The sequence below is a fragment of the Canis lupus genome, chromosome 18, assembly GCF_011100685.1.
Source record: "Canis lupus familiaris isolate Mischka breed German Shepherd chromosome 18, alternate assembly UU_Cfam_GSD_1.0, whole genome shotgun sequence".
Taxonomy (NCBI): Eukaryota; Metazoa; Chordata; class Mammalia; order Carnivora; family Canidae; genus Canis; species Canis lupus.
Window position 1 is genome coordinate 50,398,485 of NC_049239.1, and position 24,626 is coordinate 50,423,110.

A 24,626-nucleotide genomic window follows, 5' to 3' on the forward strand; every position below is an offset into this window, starting at 1 on the left:
TTAGTAGTTTCCCTTACATTTTCAAAAGTCATGGATAAATTTCCTTTTCCAGCAAACATCTAGCTAATACATCTATCCTCCTGCTGAATATGAAACAAAAATATAAACAGAATATATAGAGCTTTCCTCTGTTCCCTCCCAAACTCTGTACTCCTGTTTTCTGGGTTGGCCTCATCTGTGACCTGGCAGGGAAGGCATTTCTGGCCTCCTGCTTTGTGCTGCTGGGGGAGACCTGGCCCCAGCTATGGGGAGCTCTCAAGCTTTGCTCTCCAGAGCTGAGTACAGACTGAGGACCTGGCCCCAAGCCCTGTGCATTCAGTCTGGCTGTGTGCCTGCTTCCTGGCTAAGATGTAAGCCTTCAGCTCCCATCCAAACCCAGGCTGTGGGTTTCTTCCTGGTTTGTTTGTTGTTGTTTTCCTCTTCAGAGAGAGGTTTAATTCAAACCTATACAGAATTCCCTTTTCATATTTGTGTTACATTTAATATTAACATTTTTTCTTCTCTGATTCTAATGCTTTCGAGAAGGACAGGGTGGATTTCTGGTTGTACTCTGCTGTCTTGACCTGGAAATCTCCCTATTCTTTCCCCATTAATTTAAACGTGATAAAATAAAGTCAATCAGTCATGGCTGGTGGGCTACACACAGGACAAGGTGAGTGCATTTGAGGCAAGCAACTCAATTAACTGTGTATTTAGCACAGGCCTCCCTCCCTGCACCACAGCATGGGGAGCCTCACACATTCTGCAGACTCTAGTCTTAACATGAGAACCACACCCTGTCAGCCTGCCACTGTGTCAGGGTCCCTCTTTGGGCTGTTACTGATTCTGAAGCACTGGACACGGTCTGCACTCTGCTGTCTCCACTAGGGAGGACTTATGAGAGCTCAGCTGGGCACAGGTCCCAAGCACCAGTACAATCCCTTCGGCCCACTCATCCTGGCACCTCCCTGGCAGCAGACTGACGTTCAAGTACCCAGCAGATCAGGTCTAGGACCTGGAACATCTCCGTGTTGGTCCTTTGCCCATCTCCACGTCATCCCTTGGAGTCCTGCCTACAGCCCCTTTGTCCCTTCACACAAAAGCTCTTGTCTCTGCTTCGCCCAGTGTAGCCCTTGATGGTTATTTGGGATGACAGACAGCAGGAAGAGTTTACCCACCCCTCAACTAATCCAAGCTGTTAGAAACGTGAGACTCATCTTCCCCATCCTCAAAGGTTCGTTTTTTCAGAAATTCCAGGCCCCATCTTGTTCATAGGTGAACAGAGAAAAAGAAAAACCTGTTGAGTGTATTATTGGAAACAGGTTGAGCTGTCTGTCTTCTGTTACATGTTTTTCCTCCCGTGACCACTTTGCACCTCACAAAGATAATTTCCTCCCAATATACAAAACTCAGAACCACAAAGGACATATGGAGGGGGCTCTGTTGCTGCAACAGGTCATGACACCATAGCCAGTATTTATGGTTTCCTTCCTTCTCCATGAATCCCACACTCCCTTTACCTCCAGCCAGCACTTCGGCTGTTCAGGGGCTTTACCAGATGGGATGACTTAATATCATAAAGATGTCACGTCTCACCAAATTAATCTATAAATACACTCGAATCCCAATCAAAATTTCATCAAAGTTTTTCATGGAACTGGGAAAACTAATACTAAAAAATCTATATAGAATGACAAAGAGTCAAGAATGGCCAAGCCAGCTTTGAAGAATGAGCTGTGGGGGAGCTTCCATATACAGCTTCTAATAATTGCTGTAATGCGCAAGACTAATTAAAAGCTAGTGTCATTGAGATAAGCAGACCAATGCTTCTGGAATATGGTGTTTCTTTATCATAATTTGCTAGAAGTTTTGAAATTTTGGTTTTGGTCTCTTCTTTGACATGTGATTAAGAGATTTATAAATATACTTACAGCTATAAATATTGTAAATTACTATTGTTAACTATAAGCGTTAAGGGCTTTTTGTCTCCTGGCTTTGTTATTTTTCATTGTATTGCATTACAATGAGAGACTGGTGTCTGTCCTATTTCTCTCTTTTCCTCTGGAATGTTCTAAAACATCCTCTACGCCATGAAATGTGGCTATGACAGTAAATGTCCCAAGAGCAATTGAAAGGGCAGCACCTTCCCTATCTTCCTGTTGCATAATTTCAAATCTGTTGTTTCCAGCTCCCGAAATCCTTGTCTTCCCACCAGCTTTCACTTTATGAATGTCAGGGTCTGTTATTTGGTGCATAGAAGCTCTTAACAGGACTCCCTTCAGATGTCTCCAACTTTCATGACAGATGGTGTGTGTGTGTGTGTTGGTTTTTCATGGTCTTTGTGGTTTGGGGGGATTCTGGAAAATTAGTGGGAACTCCAAATTCAACATTATAAACCACAGTCCTCTCCCACCCCATAAGATGTTGCAAATATTTCCTTTGAGTATATCATCTGATAATCTGATAAACAATAACCATCACTGGACAGGTGAAACCCTAAGTTTTGATGTAGTAAATTTCATTCATCTGGGGACCTTGTTTAAGAAATTAATCCCCAGGGTGCCTGGGTGACTCAGTGGTTGAGCATCTGCCTTTGGTTCAGGTCATGATCTTGGGGTCCTGGAATCAAACTCCGCATCAGGCTCATCACAGGGCGCCTGCTTCTCCCTCTGCCCATGTCTCTGCCTCTCTGTGTGTGTCTCTCATGAATAAATAAATAAAATCCTTAATTAAAAAAACTCATACCCTGCCCAAAGTCATGAAGAAATATTTTATTTTTTTCTAACATATTTTGAATTTATTTATTAAGATTTTATTTATTTATTCATAAGAGACAGAGAGAGAGAGGCAGAGACACAGGCAGAGGGAGAAGCAGGCTCCATGCAGGGAGCCCAATGTGGGACTCGATCCCAGGACTCCAGGATCACACCCTGGGCCAAAGGTAGGCACTAAACCGCTGAGCCACACGGGGATCCCCTATTTATTTATTTAAAGTAGTTTCTATACCCAATGTGGGGCTCAAACTCACAACTCCAGGATCAAGAGTCACATGCTCTTTTGACTAAGTCAGCCAGGCCCCCTTTTTCTGTTAATATTTTGTTTTTCTCATCACATGTAAGGGAATCGTACTGCAGGGTTTCTCAATCTTGACACTAGATATCTGGGGGTGGATGATTCTTTGTTGTGGGCAGCTGTCCTGTGTGTACATCATAGGATGTTTGGCAGCTTCCCTAAGTGTCAGAGGCATCCCACAAGTTGTGACAATAAAAATATCTCCAGACATTGCCAAATATATCCTGGGGTTCAAGATCACCCCCAGTTGAGAACCACCGATCTATTTGGATGTTATTGTTTTATGTGTGAGATAAGGATCCAGTACTTTTTCTCAATATGATGTATCAAATTTACTAATACTAAATCATTCTTCTTCTCAAACTTATTCACCATGCCACCCACTGCTATTACATACCAACCTCCTATATAGGTGTACTGTGATGGTATATTGTAGACACTGACTACGAACCACAAACTCCTTTCTTCTTCCTGGGCACAGAGTCCCCTGCACCGAATGGAGAAAGAAGTGAAGGGTGTCACTTCCAGGTCTGGACAGCAGACAGTAGGTGTGTTTTCGTCAAGTTCTCCTCTCTCTCCCTTCCTCTTCCATAGGACATCTTGTCTGAGTATGAATCTGGGGGTTGAATGGGCTCACCCAGTTCTTTCTCAGGGTTTCATGTGATCATATCACATGACAGTTGTGGTCAGTGCCACTTAGAGGTCTTCTTCCCTCACTTGGCAGGACAGGGCTAGGAAAGGAGCTGGAGTCTGGAACAACTGTGCCTCACTGGCTGGCTGGCTCTCTCCCTCACCACCCCCCTCCTACCCTCTCTGGTCTCTCATGTGGAGTCTCCGTGTGGCAGCCTCAGGGTAGCTGGAACTTTTGCACAATGACCAAAGTGAGTTGTCTCAAGAGAAACTGTGACCTTTCCTAATTCAGCCTGGGAAACTCCACAGTGGCCCTTCCACTCACTATGTCCTCTTCATCCAAGCAGCCACACGGAGAGCATAGAGATACCTGGATGTCCAACTATTTGTGGACAAATTCCAAAATCACAAGATATCTGATGCAGCCCCAGATTCCTTATTCCTTATGTGTGGTGTATGTTTCTCCTTCTGGAAGCTTGCAGGGTCTTTATCTTCTCTCCAGGGGCTCTGGAATTTTATGATCTGTTTTGTGGTTCCTTTTTCAGTCAATGTGTCTGGCACTCACTGTGCCTTTCAACTCAAAAGCCAGTCTTCTTAAGTCCTGGGAAAATTCGATAATCTCCCTACTTTTTAAAAAGATATTTTATTTATTCATTTGACAGAGCACACAAGCAGAAGGAGTGGCAGGCAGAGGCAGAGGGAGAAGCAGGCTCTCTGCTGAGCAGGGAGCCCAACATGGGGCTCGATCCTAGGACCCCGGGATCATGACCTGAGCCAAAGGCAGATGCTCCACCTGCTGAGCTATCCAGGTGCCCCCCCCCCCACTTTTTTTTTCTACCTTCTAGTCTCTCCCTCTCTCTGGACCTCCTAGAATAATACCATTTTTCTTATCTTTCCATGCTTTTATCCTTTTGTTCTATTTTCAAATATATTTTTCAACTTTATCTCGAGATTTTTCATTTCTATCACATTTTTAATTTCCAAGAGTTCCTTCTATTTCTCTGAATGCTCAATTTTTAAAAAATATTTTATTTATTTATTCATGAGAGACATAGAGAGGCAGAGACACAGGCAGAGGGAGAAGCAGGCTCCCTGTGGGGAGCCCGATGTGGGACTTGATCCCAGGACCCCGGGATCACGCCATGAGCCAAAGGCAGATGCTCAACCACTGAGCCACCCAGGTGCCCTGAATGCCCTTTATAACAGCCTCCTTTTCTCATCTCCTGGATGTACTATCTTTTGTTATCTCCCTGAAGATAATGATTAAAGCTTATTTGAAGGCTTCTTATGTGGCATGTGTAGTCTCTATCTTTTTTGAGTTCCTTTTCTTTCCCCCAGTTTATTACTGTCTTTTAATGTAGAGATTACTTTCAAGTAGCTGGCAATTATTTGTTGCCCTTTGTTTGATATTTGTCACGTCAGGAGTGAGCAGGAAAATTGACCAAAGTTCTGGGTAGCAGAGGGGCTTGTAAACCTCACAGTAGGTGGAGGCCCCCTAATGTCAGTTTCCACTTCTCCCAGAGCACTCCCCCAGTCTCCCACCTGGGCTATGGGCTCTCTGCACACACTCCAGAAGCTGGGCTGGAGGCTGGGCACAGGGTCCCAAGGCTGAGTGTGGGGACCCTCCCCTGGCCTGCAGGCTACCCAGTCTCACCCACTGATTATGACCAAGTGAGGAGTCACCAAGTTTGCTATGCGACACAGGTGCCTGAAAACCCAACCAGTAGGCACTGGGTCTGCTGGGGAAGGGCGACACAGTGCTAGCCTGCTGGAGACCATCAGCCCCGACTGGATTTTTCTGCAGCTTGAGTCCTCTGTGCAAGCATTCCCACAGGCTACCCTCAAGGCCCGCTCTTAAACCTCTTTATCAACGACCTCAATGCCAATTCCCCAGTCTTGTCTCTTCCAAGTTCCTGGGATCTCCTGGGATCCCAGGACTGCTCAGCAGATCCTGTGGTAACCATGTGCCCCAGGGGTGGTGCTGTGTGGCACAGCATCTCTGTCTTGGTTTTCCGATGGGTGACTCAGACTGTTCCTCTGGTGCCCCATGATCAAGTGTCCAGTACCCCCCCGCCCCAGGGCTTAAGATGCATCAGGAGCTGCTCCTTGAAAGGAGAATGAGTGGCTTCCTGTTTTCTCCCTGCAGGATGTTTCTCCACTAAAGTTTCCAATGCCTAAGGAAGAGGCTTCTGGTTGGCGTGGCGGGGGTCACATGTCTCCAGAAAGATGCAGCTCTGCGTACACAACAGACAATAGCAAACCACATATGAAAGCAGAACTCTTACCCACAAGGTACAACAATCTTCTCAGAAAATTCACCTCTTCTCTGCAACAGCCAGCCAGGAGGTCAGCAGTTGTACGTAGATCTCTTCTGTGGGAAGTCAGACGATCTCTAGGAACAATGCAGGAAGCCAGACAGTAAGCCTTGCTTGTACTAGTTGCCCAGAACATCTAGGGCTTGATTAATAAGTGATAGCTTCCCTGGTGTTTATTCCCCTTTCCTACTTTGGACCAACCAGAAAAAGACAAATCTGCCCCCGGAGCAGTGACACAGGACACCCCACTTCTTTTTTTTTCTTTGTATTTTTTTTTACTGGAGTTCAATTTGCCAACATATAGCATATCACCCAGTGCTCATCCCATCAAGTGCCCCCCTCAGTGCCTGTCACCCAGTCACCCCAACCCCCCGCCCACCTCCCTTTCCACTACCCCTTGTTCGTTTCCCAGAGTTAGGAGCCTCTCATGTTGTCTCCCTCTCTAATATTTCCCACTCGTTTTCTCTCCTTTCCCCTATAATCCCTTTCAATATTTTTTATATTCCCCAAATGAGTGAGACCATATAATGTTTGTCCTTCTCCAATTGACTTACTTCACTCAGCATAATACCCTCCAGTTCCATCCACGTCAAAGCAAATGGTGGGTACTTGTCGTTTCTAATGACTGAGTAATATTCCACTGTATATATAGACCACAGCTTCTTTATCCACTCATCTGTCGAAGGACACCGAGGCTCCTTCCACAGTTTGGCTATTGTGGACATCGCTGCTATAAACATTGGGGTGCAGGTGTCCTGCCGTATCACTGCATCTGTATCTTTGGGGTAAATCCCCAGCAGTGCAATTGCTGGGTCGTAGGGCAGGTCTATTTTTAACTCTTTGAGGAACCTCCACACAGTTTTCCAGAGTGGCTGCACCAGTTCACATTCCCACCAACAGTACAAGAGGGTTCCCCTTTCTCCACATCCTCTCCAACATTTATTGTTCCTGTCTTGTTCATTTTTGCCATTCTCACTGGTGTGAGGTGGGATCTCATTGTGGTTCTGATTTGTATTTCCCTGATGGCCAGTGATGCGGAGCATTTTCTCATGTGTTTGTTGGCCATGTCTATGTCTTCTTTGGTGAAATTTCTCATCATGTCTTTTGCCCATTTCATGATTGGATTGTTTGTTTCTTTGCTGTTGAGTTTAATAGGTTCTTTATAGACCTTGGATACTAGCCCTTTATTTGATCTCCCATTCTGTAGGTTGTCTTTTAGTTTTGTTGACTGTTTCTTTTGCTTGTGCAAAGCTTTTGACCTTGTTTAAGTCCCAATAGTTCATTTTTGCTTTGGTTTGACTTCATAGATGTATCGTACAAGAAGTTGCTGTGGCCAAGTTCAAAAAGGGTGTTGCCTGTGTTCTCCTCTAGATTTTGATGGATTCTTGTTTCACATTTAGATCTTTCATCCATTTTGAGTTTACCTTTGTGTATGATGTAAGAGAATGGTCTAGTTTCATTCTTCTGCACATGGCTGTCCAATTTTCCGAGCACCATTAATTAAAGAAACTGTTCTTTTTCCAGTGGATAGTCTTTCCTGCTTTGTCAAATATTAGTTGACCATACAGTTGAGGGCCCATTTCTGGATTCTCTATTCTGTTCCATTGATCTATGTGTCTGTTTTTGTGCCAGTACCACACTGTCTTGATGATCACAGCTTTGTGGTACAACTTGAAATCTGGTATTGTGATGCCCCTGGCTCTGATTTTCTTTTTCAATATTTCCCTGGCTATTCAGGGTCTTTTCTGATTCCACACAAATCTTAAGATTGTTTGTTCCAACTCTCTGAAGGAAATCCATGGTATTGTGACAGGGATTGCATTAAATGTGTAAATTGCCCAGGTAGCATTGACATTTTCACAATATTCATTCTTCCAATCCATGAGCATGGAATATTTTTCCATCTCTTTGTGTCTTCTTCAACTTCTTTCAGAAGTGTTCTGTAGTTTTTAGGATATGGATCCTTTACCTCCTTGGTTAGGTTTATTCCTAGGTATCTTACGCTTTTGGGTGCAATTGTAAATGGGATTGATTCCTTAATTTCTCTTTCTTCAGTTTCATTGTTAGTGTAGAGAAATGACACTGATTTCTGGGCATTGATTTTGTATCCTGCCACGCTGCCAAATTGCTGTATGAGTTCTAGCAATCTTGGGGTAGAGTCTTTTGGGTTTTCTATGTACCCTATCATGTCATCTGCAAAGAGGGAGTATTTGACTTTGTCTTTGCCAATTTGAATGCCTTTTCTTTCTTTTTGTTGTCTGATTGCTGAGGCTAGGACTTCTAATACTATGTTGAATAGCAGTGGTGAGAGTGGACACCCCACTTCTACTAAGCCTACCCACTGCTTCACCAGGCTGGCGGCCCCTATCTAGGGCACACTGAAGTCTCCTTTGTCCCCCCAAATCCTCTGCCTGCCTGTCTCTGCCAAACACAAGGGGTGGCAGCCAGCACTCTTGCTAGTGAGTCTGGGTAAACAGCACTGCTTACTTCCATTTGCTGTTCTTTATATCCAGAGGACTGATAGAACCAGCTATGCGGGAAGTGGCTCCCAGGCGAAAGATGCGGGAGGTGCTGGTGTGGAGGAAGATGGAGGACAGGGGCACCTGGGTGGCTCAGTGGTTGAGTGTCTGCCTTTGGCTCAGGTTATGATCCTGGAGTCTTGGGATTGAGTCCCACATCAGGCTCCTCGAAGGGAGCCTGCTTCTCCCTCTGCCTATGTCTCTGCCTCTCTCTCATGAATAAATAAAATCTTTTTTTAAAAAATTAAAAAAAAAAAAAAGATGGAGGACAGATGAGTCTCCACCAGTCCGCAGGGATGGGGCCTTTGGGATGCAATGAGCAAGATGTTCAAGAACAATTTAGCGCCCCAGGAAGGGCAGAAGGAGCAGGCAGGGCCTGGCTCTGAAATCGTCCTGCACTGTCCTCCGACCAGGGGCCACATCACCTGGCCAGCGTCTTCAGGCCAAGCGCTGCCCCCAGGAGTAGCAACCGGGGTGCCTACAGCCCCTGGAGAAGGCTCATCCATCGGTTCCACTTTCTCCTGGCCTGTAGCCAGAGGTCCAGTCACCTCCCTCAGCCGGGGTCTTCCTGCTCCCAGAGGGAACTCTAGCTGCCCCTCGCTGCCTGCTCTCGGGGTCTAGTCTGGGGCAGTCAGAGAGGCCTGGCTTTGGCATGGGGAGTACTCCCACAGCCCTCTCCCTCAAGCCCTCCTCAACTCCTCTGCGATCACCTTCAGAGGCAGGAAAAAGCTGGGTGGGGACCAGATACTCTTAGCCTGAGAACGAAGCACGGACCAGACAGGATAGGTCAGATTATGCTGTAGTAACAGCAGATCTAAAATATGGGAACTTGGGATCCCTGGGTGGCTCAGCGGTTTGGCGCCTGCCTTTGGCCCAGGGCATGATCCTGGAGACCTGGGATCAAGTCCCACATGAGGCTCCCTGTGTGGAGCCTGCTTCTCCCTCTGCCTGTGTCTCTGCCTCTCTGTGTGTCTCTCATGAATAAATAAATAAAACCTTTAAAAAAAACTTTTTTTTTTTAATACTGAAACTTAAGGTAAAACCACAAGGTCATTGCTCAGCCACACCATGTACCCTCCACATTAGTGGGGGCTCTGCTCCCTGTGGTCCCTGTGCTGGGCGGAGGCTGCCATCACCAGTCACAGCGGCAGGGGACAGTGCTGGGCTCTTGCACTGCCAAGTGATTCCCTCACCCTGCTCCCAGCCTGCAGGCCAGAGTGTGTCACAAGGACCCTCCCAACTGCAAGGGGGACAGGGAAGGGTCATTTCCAGGCTGACAGGTGAACAGCAGAAAAAGATTTCTTGCAAAGAGGGCTGTGCTCAGTGGCTCCAGCCCGCCATGAGCCAGAGAAGCCCGGTCCAGGCCTCCTCCAGGCTTTTGTACAGCGGCATAACCCATGGGGTATGCGCCTCTGATGCAGCCAGTCTCCTGTTGATGGACCGTTCTTTCACAACAGGATCTTTCAACCTGTTGTGATCATAAGCAATACGATGAATAACCTTGGCAGTGTCTCGGCTCACACATCAGCGAGTCACTTAAACTCTGTGATGGTCTTCTCACGCACCAACAGGCCTCTCACCACCTTGGACAGGCCACTGCCAGCTCTCCCAGGCTGTGTTGTTTCTCTTGGCCCGGCTGACATGGATTGGTAAAAAAACAGCCTGGGAGAGCCACCTGGATCGCCCAAGATGCAAGAGAAAGCCAGGAGGGCCCCTCCCTGAGCAGACGCAACTCACCCTCCTACCAACCCAACCAAGGGCTACCCGGAGCTCCTGTGCTCCTACCCACACCCCTCCTCACCCAGACCCCTTGGCTCTGGGGCTCTGCTGTCATGGATGGAGGGCATGTGGCAGGCGGCCTGCCCAAACTAGAAAGCATAAGTTTATTTTTTTTAAAAGATTTTATTTATTTATTCATGAGAGACACACACACATGCACACAGAGAGAGAGAGAGAGAGGCAGAGACACAGGCAGAGAGAAGCAGGCTCCATGCAGGGAGCCTGATGTGGGACTCGATCCTGGGACTCCAGGATCAGGCCCTAGGCTGAAGGCAGGCGCTAAACCGCTGAGCCACACAGGGATCCCCATAAGTTTATATAAGGGAGGCTTTTCTCCCTCTAGACTGTGGGCACCTCCAGGGAAGAAACCATAGTTAGTTTTCTTACTGGTATTTTTTTTTTCTCTTTATTCCTGTTCCTAGAGTTCAGTAAACACTAGGTTGAGAACCCTAAGAAGAAACTCTGATGTGTTTTAGGATTCCAGCATCCAAATTGGCTGCTCCCTCCCTCCCCTGAACCTGTTGAGGATCTGAGAGCCCTCCCCACAAGAAACTAGATGCTCACAACACTGCTTCTCACTTGAAAATTTTATTGGTCAGGGAGAAAGGAAGTCAGGTAGCCCCCCAGCTTCCCGCCCAGGGTTCCACAAGCTCTCACTGCTTCCCGTTGCCATTGATGGGGCGGTTCACGTGCTCGGGGGACGACAGGAATGCCTTGAGCTTGGGTCTGGCGCTGAGGCGCGCCACATAGGCCGAGAGCAGGGGGAAGGAGTCCAGGCAGCTGGGGGCCAGGACCTGGTGAATCAGCAGCAAGTCCAGCAGGTTGTAGTCCGCGAAGGAGATCTGCAGGGCAGAGGGCAGGGGGCCAGGGACTCAGCAGATGGGGGCATGGCGGTCAGCGGGGAGGGAGTCTGAGCTGTTCCCTAAGTCTGCCTAGTTTTGCTGAGTAATGCGTTTATGCGTTCCCTCTGCATCTATGTATCATCTTTTAAGAAGAGAACAGTGCAGAGGGGACAGGGTCAGATGCTCACCTGGTTGCCCACGATGAAGGCCTGGCCCCCCTCATTCTGGGACAACAGCGTTTCAAAAGGCTTCAGGTAACCTGGTAGTGCCTTCACATACTCCTCCTTTCCTGCCTCCTGCCAGAAAGATACCGCTGCATGTTACCCTCCTGATCCTCACTCCTGCCTGCCCAGCCCCCTGCCCCAGCCCTCAGGTGCCCCTTCTGTTTGCCCCCCCCATTTCAGTGAATCACCACCCACCCAGGTCAGAGCCCTTGATGCTCCTCTGCTCACTCCTCAACCACAAGCCACTGCCACATCCTGTCCAGGTCAGCTGCTGATTCTTCTCTACCCCATTCCCACTTTTCCACCTCTGCCATGATCCCTACTCCAAAAGCCTCAGAAGATCCTTCTAGACCTCACACTGGACACGGCTCTGCTTTGACTCCTCAGTGGCTCCCCCCACTGCCATCAGGGGTTATCCAACCAGCAGTATCAAGGCTCTCGGGGCCTGGACCCGTTGCTCATCCAGCTCCAGCTCCAACTCCTGACTTTCCCTCTCCCTCTCCTATAGGTACACACATGACTTGCCTCCACTCTTCTGGTCCCAGATCCCCAAATACACTCCATGTCTTCATACTTTATGCCGCTGGAAGTGCCAGCACTCCCTTCCAGGGGCTGGCTGTAGCTCCTCCTCCTCCAAGCCCTGCCCTCTGCAGCCCAGGCTATCAGGAACCAGGTATGGCTCCTGCCCTTGCAGGTTGTGCCATTGCCCTCTACTTGACTGGGTCCACCCCCAGCAGTGAGGGTGAGGGCTAGGTCTCGTTCCTAACAGCTCCTGGTCCTTGGCACTGAGCCCAACCCAGCCCAGGGACCTTGACTCAGGAGGAAGGCTGGGCCAGAGCCACATGAGGGCTGAGGAGTAGGGTGAGAATACAGGACGCCTTTGTTCGCACCATCCCCACTCCCAATCCCCCCCACGTTGTGCCCACCTCCCATGTCCACACCCTGTGCCCGGGCTCACATAGTTAGTGTAGATGAGGAGGGCGTATTTGCAGCGGAGATCCTCCACACCATCGTTCACTACATCCAGCAAGGCCGCCTCCTGCTGGTCCTTCCCGTAGAGCCCTGGGTGGCAGGAGAGCAAAATGCAGAACTGGCCACCTGACACACTCCTGCCAGGCCAGGCCATTGCCTGTGGGCACAGCCAGGGGGTGAGAAGGAAGATGTGGCCAGAAGGGACAATCCTGATGCACAGTAAGTGCTCAGAACTTAGCAAGAGCCAGTGTGGCAGTGCAAGGTAGGCAGACCTGGGGTTGACAGTGGGCAATTTATATAACCTCCTCAAGCCTCTGTTGCCTCCATTCCACAGTGTTACCAGGCAGCTTGACTTAAGTGAAAGAGGTTCAGAGGGCAGGCACCAAGATGTGAGGGAACACTGGGCTGATGCTTCTCCACCCCTGCTCTGGGCCACCTGCAGCCTCAAGACTCACCAAGGGAGCGGCCCAGGTGTCGCAGGATGGCATTGGACTGGTACAGGGTGAGGTCTCCGTCCTGGAACTTGGGGAGCTGCCCGTACAGCTGGAGGGTGGCACAGCTCTGTCAGCAGTGCTGAACTTGGCTGCCCCACAGTGGCGCTGCCCCACAGTGGCCCAGCCCCTGACCCCCTCTGGGCACAGTCACTCACACAGGAGGCCTTGAGTGAGCCCTTCATCCAGGTCTCCATGGTCACCACCTCCTCCTTCCAGCTCTGGCCCTGGTCAGCCAGCAGCATGCGCATGGCCTCACAGCGCCCTGGGGGAAGGCGAATTGGCTGGTTGGATGTGTGCAGAGACCCCAGGCTCATAGCACCCTCGAGGGCCCATGGGGGCAGGGACTGCTCCAGTGACCTCACTGGACTAGGGAGGGGATGGGCCACGGTGAGGAGGCTGGATACTCCAGCCTAGGGAGCTCAGGGGCACAGGGAAGGAGGCCCCAGCTGGTACCCACGTGATGGAGGGGTGCGGTGGAGGTCTTGGGCTCTCCCTCAGGGGGTAAAGGGGCGTGGGCTGCAGCCCCAACCTCTGTCTCCCTCAGCTCCCAGTCATGGGGTCCCTACCTCGAACAGGGAAGTAGGTGATGGTGTAGGGTGGCACTGCAGCAGAGGGAGAGAAGTTTGTTAGAGGCCGGCGGAAGGATGTTCCAGAGGGAGAGCGAGCACCAATCTGTCATCCCTGGAGTCTCATTTCCTGCTGTGCTCACCCCGGGCCCTAGGAGCCCGTCTCTGCACTGAAGGCGCCCAGCCCTCCCCGCCCCCCCCCCCCCAAAGCCCCACCTGCACGCTGCTGGCCCCGTGGGCCCCCTGGATCCCCATCCCGGCGCTGCGGTGAGGGCGGCGGGGATGCACGGCCTTGCAGGGCCTTCCAGGAACTCTGACCCGGAGCCAGCGGTCAGGCCTCCAGCCGGGAGCATTCCGAGGCCCCCGGGAGCATCAGCCCCTCCCCAAGCAGGCCCAGGCGGCAGGGACTCACTGGTTGCAGCGCGGGTGGCGGTGGCGGCGGCGGCGGCGGCGGCGGCAGCGGCGGCGGCGGCGGCAGCAGAGCTCAGGCCCCGGCCAGGCCTCCAGCCTTATTAAGGGTCGTCCCTCCCACCCCGTCCCGTTCCGCCCCGTCCCGCCCCAGTGCTGAGTCACCGCGCTCCGGAAGTCCGGCTCCCCACTCCCCTGCGGGACCCGAACCCTGCTGGCGCCCCCCGCCCGAGGCCCCCCGCCCCCCTGCGCCCGCCGCCCTCGGGCAGGACGTGCGGATCCTCGGCCTGGCGCTGGGGGCTCGCTGGCGAGGGCGAGGGCGAGGGCGAGGGCACCAGCTGCCGAAGCTTTCGGGGGCCTTGGGGTTTGCCGATTGCAGCCTCTAGCCCTGCTTGGTTGTCAGACCTCAGAGGCACAAACCCTTTGTCCACCTTCACAACAGAACAGGCAATTATTTTACCAGCAAAATGGGTTTATTCAGGAATAGCAAAGCAGCATTATTGGAGACAAGCAAGCTGTGGTGAAACCCTGGGCGACACCAGGGGGTTAGACAGAAACACCGCCGGAGAAAAAGGAGGGAGTGGGGGGGCTGCTTTGAAAGGTCTACTGGAAGGAGGGAGGTGGTGAGTTGGCTGAGTTGTGACAGTTTCTCATTGGCTGGGCTTATTGGCAAAGGGGGAGAAAATCTCTATTTTCCTCCTGCTGGGGTAGTAGAATGGGAGTCTTCCCATTGCTGTCCACAGCGGACCAGGAGCGGTCCTAAGTGAGACACCCCCCCAGCCCCCACCGCATTTTAAACGAGGTTTTCTTTATTCAGGTTTACATTTATCCCTTTTGATCAAGATCTTCCCCCCACCTGGCCCCAAGCATCCCTGATCAAGAGTCAGGTTTTCCAAAATTCAGCGACTTTTGTCCTTTGGTGCCAGGACTTTTGTCCTTTGGCCTTTCTTGGGTGTCACCTCCCACATTGGAGGGAAAGTACACATATCCAAAACCCCTGAGGCTGCATTCAAGTAACAAGGAATGGTAAGACGGAGCACTCGGGATTTCCTATCTAAAGTCTTCATCTTTTCAAGGTCCTGCGCATTGTGAATCATCTCAAAGTGTTGAACAGCACCACCTTATTGGGTACATGTTTCTACAATGATTTGACAAGCCATAGCTACAGAACTTAAAAGTAATTATACAGAGCATAGTTAAATTATACAAAGTATAATTATGTGATACAAAATATAATTAAAGGCAAACATGACAATTCTAAATTGTAATGATGGTTCTGAGCCACTACCCTAAGCCTGAAGGTAGCTAATGAACGCATGAAAGGACCACAGAGAATCAGGTGAAATTTACTTTAGCCAATGTGCTTGTTCTGTAATTTTGTGCAATCGGGTTTCACTTCATCTGAGTTTATCCGCATGTAGCTAGATGTGCTGTATGCTTTCACACAGACACAACTAAATAATCCAGGATTGTGCAATTGTCTCCAACTACCTTAGGCAAACAAATTGAGTTGGGGCTGTGGCTCTTTGGGCTGTGGAATTGGCCTGCCCTCTTGATGTTAGGGAGAGATTTCTTTTTTTTTTTTTTTTTTTTTATTTTATTTATTTATTTATTTATTTATTTATTTATTTATTTATTTATTTTTTATCTATTTATGATAGTCACACACAGAGAGAGAGAGAGAGAGAGAGAGGCAGAGACACAGGCAGAGGGAGAAGCAGGCTCCATGCACCGGGAGCCCGACGTGGGATTCGATCCGGGGTCTCCAGGATCGCGCCCTGGGCCAAAGGCAGGCGCTAAACCGCTGCGCCACCCAGGGATCCCTAGGGAGAGATTTCCCTTTTTTTTTCTTTTTTTTTTTAAAAGATTTTATTTATTTATTCGTAGAGACACAGCTAGAGAGAGAGGCAGAGACACAGGCAGAGGGAGGAGCAGGCTCCATGCAGGGAGGCCGCCGTGGGACTTGATCCAGGGTCTCCAGGATCACGCCCTGAGCTGCAGGCGGCGCTAAACCGCTGCGCCACCGGGGCTGCCCTATGGAGAGATTTCTAATCGTGTTTTCATTAGCACTTATTTTGACCCTGGGGAGAAAAGTTCTTCCTGTGGAGGCAGTCCCAGAATCACGTCCATCTCCTGGGAACTCCCGTTCCAGGCAGCTGTGGAGAACCAATGGGGTAGACCAGTGAGAGGCTTCTGATTTGTTGTGGAAAGAAAATAGAATGGTAAACACAGCAAGAGCACATAGCCCTTTTACCCTCCAGCTGGGACAATAAGTTGCCCTAGCATAGACATCATTGTCAAAACCTCCACATTTAGAGTAGCCAGGGGACATGCAGAGGGCTCCCTCATATGTACTAGCATGTGTCAACCCATTGGCCAGTATAGAAGCGTTAGCACCCTTCACCCAAGACTTAGATACAATTACCTAGATGTATGGGTATGTCAGTAAACTTATAAACAGCTCTGTTTATACTGGTCACCCTGCATTGTATATATACATATATATGACATATATACACATACATATATATAAATATACAAATATATTTAAGAATTTAAATATATATTTTATATATTTAAAATATATTAAAATATATATTTATATATATATATAAATTTTATATATATATATACATACACACACATATCAAGGTTTCTGGGGACAAATCTAACAATTTCACCTTTTTACAATGACTGGGAAATGTGGATGAGAGCCTTATCTGTCTGAAGAAGAAAGGGAGAAAATAGAGTAAGAAGCAATAGTGAGGGACACCTGGGTGGCTCAGCGGTTTGGCACCTGCCTTAGGCCCAGGGTGTGATACTGGAGACTCCGGATGGAGTCCTACGTTGGGTTCCGTGCATGGAGCCTGCTTCTCTCTCTCTCTCTGCCTCTCTCGCTCTGTGTCTCTCATGAATAAATAAATAAAATCTTAAAAAAAAAAAAAAGAAATAATAGTGAGACAAGGACACACAGGCCTGGCCCACTCACCTTGGGAAAGCTGTCTCCACCAGGTCTGCTTCAAATACTGGAAGTCTTTGCTTTCAGCTCACCAATCCATGTGCAGGCCCAACAGCTTTGGTACTTTCTTTAGATGTTATATATGAATCCAAGAGTTGATTCCCTGAAGTTAGTGACATCAAAGCTGGCTAATGGTACGTGGTAGGGTCTTTCCCCACCCCAACTCCTCCCCCAGAGAGTTAGAAGAGAATCTTGGAGGTGTCTTTTCCAATGGAGGAAAAAAAATCTGTCTGTTGCAAGGTGTGAGGCTTAATATCTTTGTCTCCTGGGAACATGCTGTAAAGAAGTTCTACCAAAGTGTGTTTTTTTTTTTTTTTTTCAATAGAAGCAATTAGACCTTTATTGAAGTATATCTCCTTTTAAGAGCTGTGGATCAAAGGAGGCAGGGGTCAAGTGCATTAAACATCCTTGGTACTATTTCAAAGGGTGAAAGTCCATGAGTTTCAAGGAGGACAGATTTGAGACTTTGAAGGACCAAGGGCAATGCTTTGGGCTGAGGTATTGGAAAGGCTTTTACAAATTTTGCCAGTTGAGTCTTAACTATGTCTCAGTGTGTTGACTAGCCCTGACATCTGAGGATGATAACCACGGTGAAAGTGCTATAGGACTGGTCGAACAGTACAAAGCTATTAGAACACCTGCCCAGTGAAGTAAGTTCCCCCGACCACTATGAAGCATCAGAGGAACTCCCCCAGGTAGGAATAACCTTTCTAAAATAGGATTTTAGCCACAAAAGAGGCCATGGCTTGCCTACAATGAAAGCTTCAGTCCAGTGAGAAAACATGCAACCCACAATTGAAACATATTTATATCCATGAGACGGGGCAAGCCGAATAAAATCCATTTGCCAAACCTCAAATAGTCCATTGGGCAATTTTAAATGCCCAGGGGCAGTATGGATGGGCTTCTCATTGTATTTTGGATAGGTGGGACAAGCAAGATGGGCATTTTTGGTGTGTGATGTTACTTTTTTAAAAGATGTTATTTATTTATTTATTTATTTATTTATTTATTTATTTATTTATAAAAGAAAGAGAGAGAGCAAGAGAGGGAGGGTCAGAGGGAGAAGCAGTCTCCACTGAGCAGGAAGCCCAGGGCAAGGCTCCCGGGATCATGACCTGAGTCAAAGGCAGATGCTTAACCGACTGAACGCCCCAGGCACCCCAGCATGTGTCATTATTAATATTTCCCTACCAGTGTTGATTTTTACAGGGTGTCATATTATCAGTAGACCAATTATCTAATGCATGTACAATGGTTAGCGATGGGAATTTTAGTCTCTGGCAGGACTGGATTACATCTGGCTGAAACCAAAGTCCTCTCTTTTTATCATACCAACAATTATTAGATTTCCAATATTGTTTTCCCCTCTCTGGGGCCAATTGTTGGGCATCTGGTATCAAATTTTTTCTAGACTGTCATTTGGAAGAGCATCCCTTTGGACCATGACAGAGGTTGAGCTCTTGGTTTCCTTGAGCATTTCTGGTAGAAACATCAGCAATGTGGTTTCCTCTGGCCTCTGGGAGGTTGGGTGTGGAGTGCCCAGGAACCTTAATAACAGAGCAGCTGCAAGTGTGTGGCATCTAATACATTTTGGACATAGGAGCCATTTAACATTTTATCCCCACTGGAGGTAAGGATACCTCATTGTTTCCATAACATTCCAAAGTCATGAGCAACGCCAAAACATACCAGTTGTCGGTGTAAATGCTTGTGGTTTTACCCGTGACCAACATACAAGCCAGAAGAAGGGTGTATAACCCAGCCTGTAGGACTGAAGTGGCCAAAGACAAAGGTGCTGCCCCGATGACTTCAGAAAGAGTTATAATAGCCCAGTGTTTTCTCTTTTCATCCTTTAAATAAGAACCATCCATAAACCATAAACAACTCTGCACTGGTTTGAGGAGGTTCCTGTCAATTGTCATGGGGAGTCAAAGGGGGGATCTGACAGCATCAAGCAGTGGTGAGGGGGTCTCCTCAGTGAAAAGGGGAAGAGTAGCAGGGTTAAGGTTATTGCAGCAAGAAAAACCTATGTGAGGAACAGTTAGCAGAATGGTTTCATAGCAGGTGAAGTGACTGCTAGGTGTTGAGTGTGAGGATAATCAGAGGGCTTAGGCTGCAGGGGGCACAGGACAGTTAGGGGACCCTGTGACTATTTCTGCAGTGACCTTAACAAAAAGGACAGGAATGGCAGGAATGGCTCTGAGGTAAGGGCATATCCTCGAGCCCTAGAATCCATCATTGGCTACCATACCCTATGAGCCAATGGGTCAATGGTTGTCCCATATTTTTGGATGAGCACTCTGAGAGCATTCCCTTCCTTCTCACATACAAAGGGAAAGGCAGGAAGCTGATAATCAGGATGGCCAAGGGCAGGGGGGTTATTAAACTTCACTTTAGGAGCATCTGGCTGGCTCAGTCGGAAGAGCATGTGACTCTTGATCTCAGCATTTTGAGTTTGAGCTCCATGTTGGGTATAGAGATTACTAAAAAAAAATGAATTAATTAAAAAAATTAGGGATCCCTGGGTGGCGCAGCGGTTTGGCGCCTGCCTTTGGCCCGGGGCACGATCCTGGAGACCCGGGATCGAATCCCACGTCGGGCTCCCGGTGCATGGAGCCTGCTTCTCCCTCTGCCTGTGTCTCTGCCTCTCTGTCTCCCTCTGTGTGACTATCATGAATAAATAAATAAAATCTTTAAAAAAAAATTATCTTTAAAGTTTCAAAAGCTGTGTCATCCTGATCTTTCCAAACAATAGAATTGGGTTTTCCTTTTTTTTTTTTGTAAAACACATAGGGGCTGGGCAATAAGAAGTTTGGAATGTGATTTCAACAATAGCCAGCGAGTCTGAAAAAAATCTTGTAACTGGTGCTTAGTTTTAAATTTGGGGGAATTCAGGATGCCATGAAGCCTATCTGGATCTAAATGTAGCCCCGGCTCCAAGATCAGGTGCCATAATATTGAACCTGGGTTTGAGCAAACTGCAATTTATTTTTGGAGAATGTATGTCCATTTTGGCTTAAAATCTTAAATGGTAGATGCTGTCTTCCTTTGAATAGGTTTGTGGAGAGCAGAGAAGCAAGTCATGTACCTGTTATAACCAAGTAGAGAGTCCAGAAAACTTTCTATCATCCAAATCAGCCTTTAAGTTCTGTGAAAAGTAAGGACATTCTGTGATACCCTGGGGCATTACTGTCCAGGTGTATTATTCTCCTCCCCGAGTGAAGGCAAAAAGATATTGGCTGGCCTTATCCACAGGGATGCTAAGTGCTACATCAATTGATCGCAGTGAAAAATTTGCTTTCAGTGGGCACAGGAGCCACTAAAGTGCGGGGATTAGGAACAACAGGGTGGTGAGGGATCCATTTATGGCTTAGAGTCTTGGACAAACTTCCATCCTTGGCCACTGGGTTTTTTTCTCAGGTACAACAAGAGTACAGGGTATTATAGGGACGAGAGCAGGGGATTTTTGAAGCCCTGAGCCTTATAATATTTTATTTATGGGCCTGGAGCCTTGAAGGGATCTTTTTTTTTTTTTTTAATGTATAGGATTGATTCATTCTGGGGAGAGGTTTTGAGGGATCTATCAGAATTTTAATGGGAGATGCACTGTGGATTTTGCCAGTATCAGTTGAAGGCTTGGCCCACGAGGAGATGGTAACTGACTAATGTCCCGGAACTTAGCCCCAGTGCCGTCAGAGATGGAGCAAATAAGAGATGTTGAAGGGTCATTTGACTCATCGATTGGCTACTTTGATTGCTACTGTCAAACTCTAGAATTGTTTCCCCTTTTGGGAGAAGGATAATCTAGCATGATTGTTTTCTAAGAAATCTTGTCCTAATAAGTGAATTGGGGTGGAGGAACTAAGGCGAGAGGGGTGGGTGTCTCTTAGAGGATCTAAACAGAAGAGAATCAGTTTAGAAACAGAAATGTGCTAAGATGTATTTATTTATTTATTTATTTATTTACTTATTTATGTATTTATTTTAAGGATTTTATTTATTTATTCATGAGAGACACACACAGAGAGAAGCAGAGGCATAGACAGAGGCACGCTCCTGGCAGGGAGCCCTATGCAGGACTCAATCCCAGGATGGGGATCACACCCTGAGCCAAAGGCAAACGCTCAACTGCTGAGCTTCCCAGGCGTCCCACGTGCTAAGGTTTAGCAGAGACTCCCATTATTTGAGTAATTTTAATACTCCAAGGCAGGGGCCGCTTTACAGCAGCAAGATTGAACACCGAGAGTATAGCTCTAATGTCAATAAGAGTAGAAAGAGCCATTTCCCAATCTGAAAAGACGCTTCTCTGCGCTGATTAAGAGGAAGGATGGGGAGTACCTCAGATCCTGTGATCGAGGATTAGGACACTGGAAAGGCTGGCTGAGGCATCTGGAGTACTTCAGCTTATAGCTGTCCTTTCTCCAAGTGTCCTGACTCTCGGCAATAGTGGCAGACACCACTATTTTGGTTTTGTTTAGGGGCCTCCATTTGTTGAAGCTGAAAATTAAGGATTTCTTGGTCTTCCTTTTGGGTCAAATCATCCATAGTGCAGTCAAGCTGCTCTGCTAAATTAATTAGAGCTGGAGTGGACATAGTTTCCCTTTCCATCCCGGTCCTTTTAAAGAGAAGAGAATAATCCCAATTCAGCCCATTAATAAATAGAATAAAAAGCTACCCTAGTGAACTCAACAGCCAAAGAAGACCAGAATTTTCCCTGAAAACAATCTGCAGCCAATTGCCATAGTTATGAACAGGTTCATCAGGTTTTTGTGATCAAGTCCGAATTTTGTTCCAATCAACAGGCTTAGGAAAAGCTACTGGAATGGCTTGGAAATTTCCAGTGAGTATTCTAGCATCTTGCCAGAAGTTAGGGGTCTGTTTCTCTAAATCCCTTTTGGGATTTTCCACTGGGCGAGTTTCATCCAATGTTGGGTCTGATCTTCACCAACAAGCTTGTGGACTAATGATACAAATCTAAGAAGGTAGGCTGGGGAGTTTGAATAACTATGTTAAGTTCCTCAGCGAACCTATGGGTTTGCTGAGTCCTTAGTTACTTTGGGGAAGTTTGTTTGCTTTTTTTTTTTTTTTAATAAACCCTGTGCCCAATGGGGCTTAAACTCATGACCCCGAGATCATATTCTACTGACTGTGGGCCACTGAGGTTCCCCGGGGGAAATATTGTATTTATTTATTTATTTATTTATTTATTTATTTGCACACATCGTTATATTAGTTTCAGGTGTACAATATAATGATTCAATAATTCTATGCATTACTCAGTGCTCATCAAGAGAAGTGGACTCTCAATCCCCTTCACTTATTTCATCCATCCCCCCACCCACCTCTTTCTGGCAAACGCAGTTTGTTCTCTATATTTAAAAGTCTGGTGTTTTTGTCTCTTTTTTCTTTGTTCACTTGTTTCGTTTCTTAAATTCCACATATGAGTGAAATCACATGGTACTTGTCTTTCTCTGACTGACTTACTTTACTTAGCACTATAGTTTCTATATCCATCCATGTTGTTGCAAATGGCAAGATTTCATTCTTTCTATGGCCAAGTAATATTCCATTGTATGTTTTCTTTACCCGTTCATCTATGGACAGACACTTGGGTCGCTTCCATATCTTGGCTATTGTAAATAATGTTGCAATAAACACAGAGGTGCATATATCTTCTCAAAGTAGTGATTTCATTTTCTTTGGGTAAATACACAGGTATGGCATCACTGGATCATATGACAATTCTATTTTTAATTTTTTGAGAAATCTCCGTAGTGTTTTTCACAGTGGCTGCACCAACTTGCGTTCCCACCAACAATACACAAGGATTTCTTCTCCATATGCTCACCAACATTTGTTTTTCTTGTGTTTTTTAATTTAGCCATTCCGATAAGGTGTGAAGTGATATATCATTTTGTTTTGATTTCTATTTCTCTAATGATGAGTGATGTTGACCATCTTTTCATCTTTTCATTTGACTCTTGCCCGTTTGTATGTTTTCTTTTTTTTTTTTTTTATTTATCTATTCATGACAGAGAGAGAGAGAGGGGGGCAGAAACACAGGCAGAGGGAGAAGCAGTCTCCATGCAGGGAGCCGGACGTGGGACTCCATCTAGGGTCTCCCCGATCACACCCCAGGCTGAAGGTGGCGCTAAACCGCTGGGCCACTGGGGCTGCCCTGTATGTTTTCTTTGGAAAAAAGTCTACTCATGTCTTCTGCCCATTTTTAATTGGATTGTTTGTTTTTTGGCATTGAGGGTTTTTTTTTTTTTTTTTGGCATTGAGTCTTATAAGTTCTTTATGTATTTTAGATATTAACCCCTTAACAGGTATATCATTTGCAAATATCTTCTGCCATTCACTGGGTTGTCTTTTGGTTTTGTTGATGGTTTCCTTTGCCATTTTCTTTTGGTATAGTCCTAATAGTTTGATTTTGCTTTTATTTCCCTTGCCAAAAGAAATACATCTAGAAAAAATGTTCCTATGGTTGATGTTAAAGAGATTACAACCTATGTTTTCTTCTAGAGATTTTTTTGGTTTTCAGTCTCACATTTAGGTCTTTAATCCATTTCGAGTTTATTTTTGTGTATGGTTTAAGAAAGTGGTCCAGTTTCACTCTTTGACATACTGCTGTCAAGTTTCCCCAACATCATTTTTTGAAGAGACTGCCTTTTCCCATTGCATATTCTTTGTCAAAGATTAATTGACCATATAACTGTAGGTTTATTTCTGGGCTTTCTAGTCTGTATCATTGATCTCTGTGTCTTTTTCTAGCTAGTACCATACTGTTTTGATTACTACAGTTTTGTAGTATATTTTGAAATCTAGAATTGTGATACCTCCAGTTTTGGTCTTCTTTTTCCAGATAGCTTTGACTACTGAGGGTCTTTTGTGGTTCCATACAAATTGTAATATTATCCTAGTTCTATGAAACATGCTGTTGGGTGTTGGGATTACATTAAATCTGTAGATTGTTTGGGTAGTATGGACATTTTAACAATATTTCATTTTTCTAATCCATGAGCATGGACTGTCTTTCCATTTGTGTCATCTTCAATTTCTTTCATCAGTATTTTATAGTTTTCAGTCTTCATCTCTTTGGTTATGTTTATTCTTTGGTATTTTATTATTTTTGGTGCAATCATAAGTGGGATTTTTTTTCTCTTTCTTTTTTTTTTTGTCTTGTTAATTGGTCTTTCTGTTACTTCATTATTGGTGTATAGAAATGCAACAGATTCTGTATGTTGATTTTGCAACTTTACTGAATTCATTTATCAATTCTACTAGTTTTTGGTGGAGTCTTTAGGGTTTTCTATATATAGTAGCATATCAGTGGCAAATAGTGAAAGTCTTATTCTTCCTTACCCATTTGGATGCCTTTTATTTCTTTTTCTTATCTGATTGCTGTGGTTAGGACTTCCAGTACTATGTTGAATAAAAGTGATGGGAGTGGACATCCTTGTCTTGTTCCTGATATTAGAAGAAAAGCTCTCTGTTTTTTTACCATTGATTATGACAGCTGTGGGTTTTTCAGATATAGTCTTTATTATATTGAGGTATATTTCCTCCAAATCTACTTTGTTGAGGGTTTTTTAAAATCATAAATGGATGTTGTACTTTGTCAAATGCTTTTTCTGCATCCATTGAAATGATCATATGGTTTTTATCCTTTATCTTATTGATGTATCATGTTGATTGATTTGTGAATATTGAACCACCTTTGCATCCCTGGAATGAATCCCACTTGATTAATGTGTATGATTTTTTAAAAATATGTCACTGGATTTGGTTTCCTAATGTTTTG

At 46.3% G+C, this 24,626-nt stretch overlaps 1 protein-coding gene across 1 annotated transcript; it reads right to left on the minus strand.

Moving 5' to 3' along the window:
- Positions 1-10,865: 10,865 nt before the first annotated feature.
- On the minus strand, positions 10,866-13,889 carry GSTP1 (glutathione S-transferase pi 1). The gene is given in 7 exon segments (NM_001252167.1): positions 10,866-11,136; positions 11,325-11,432; positions 12,319-12,422; positions 12,788-12,875; positions 12,982-13,088; positions 13,393-13,428; positions 13,805-13,889. Coding segments are annotated over 7 exon segments (633 nt in total). The 5' UTR covers positions 13,806-13,889; the 3' UTR covers positions 10,866-10,947.
- Positions 13,890-24,626: the final 10,737 nt, after the last annotated feature.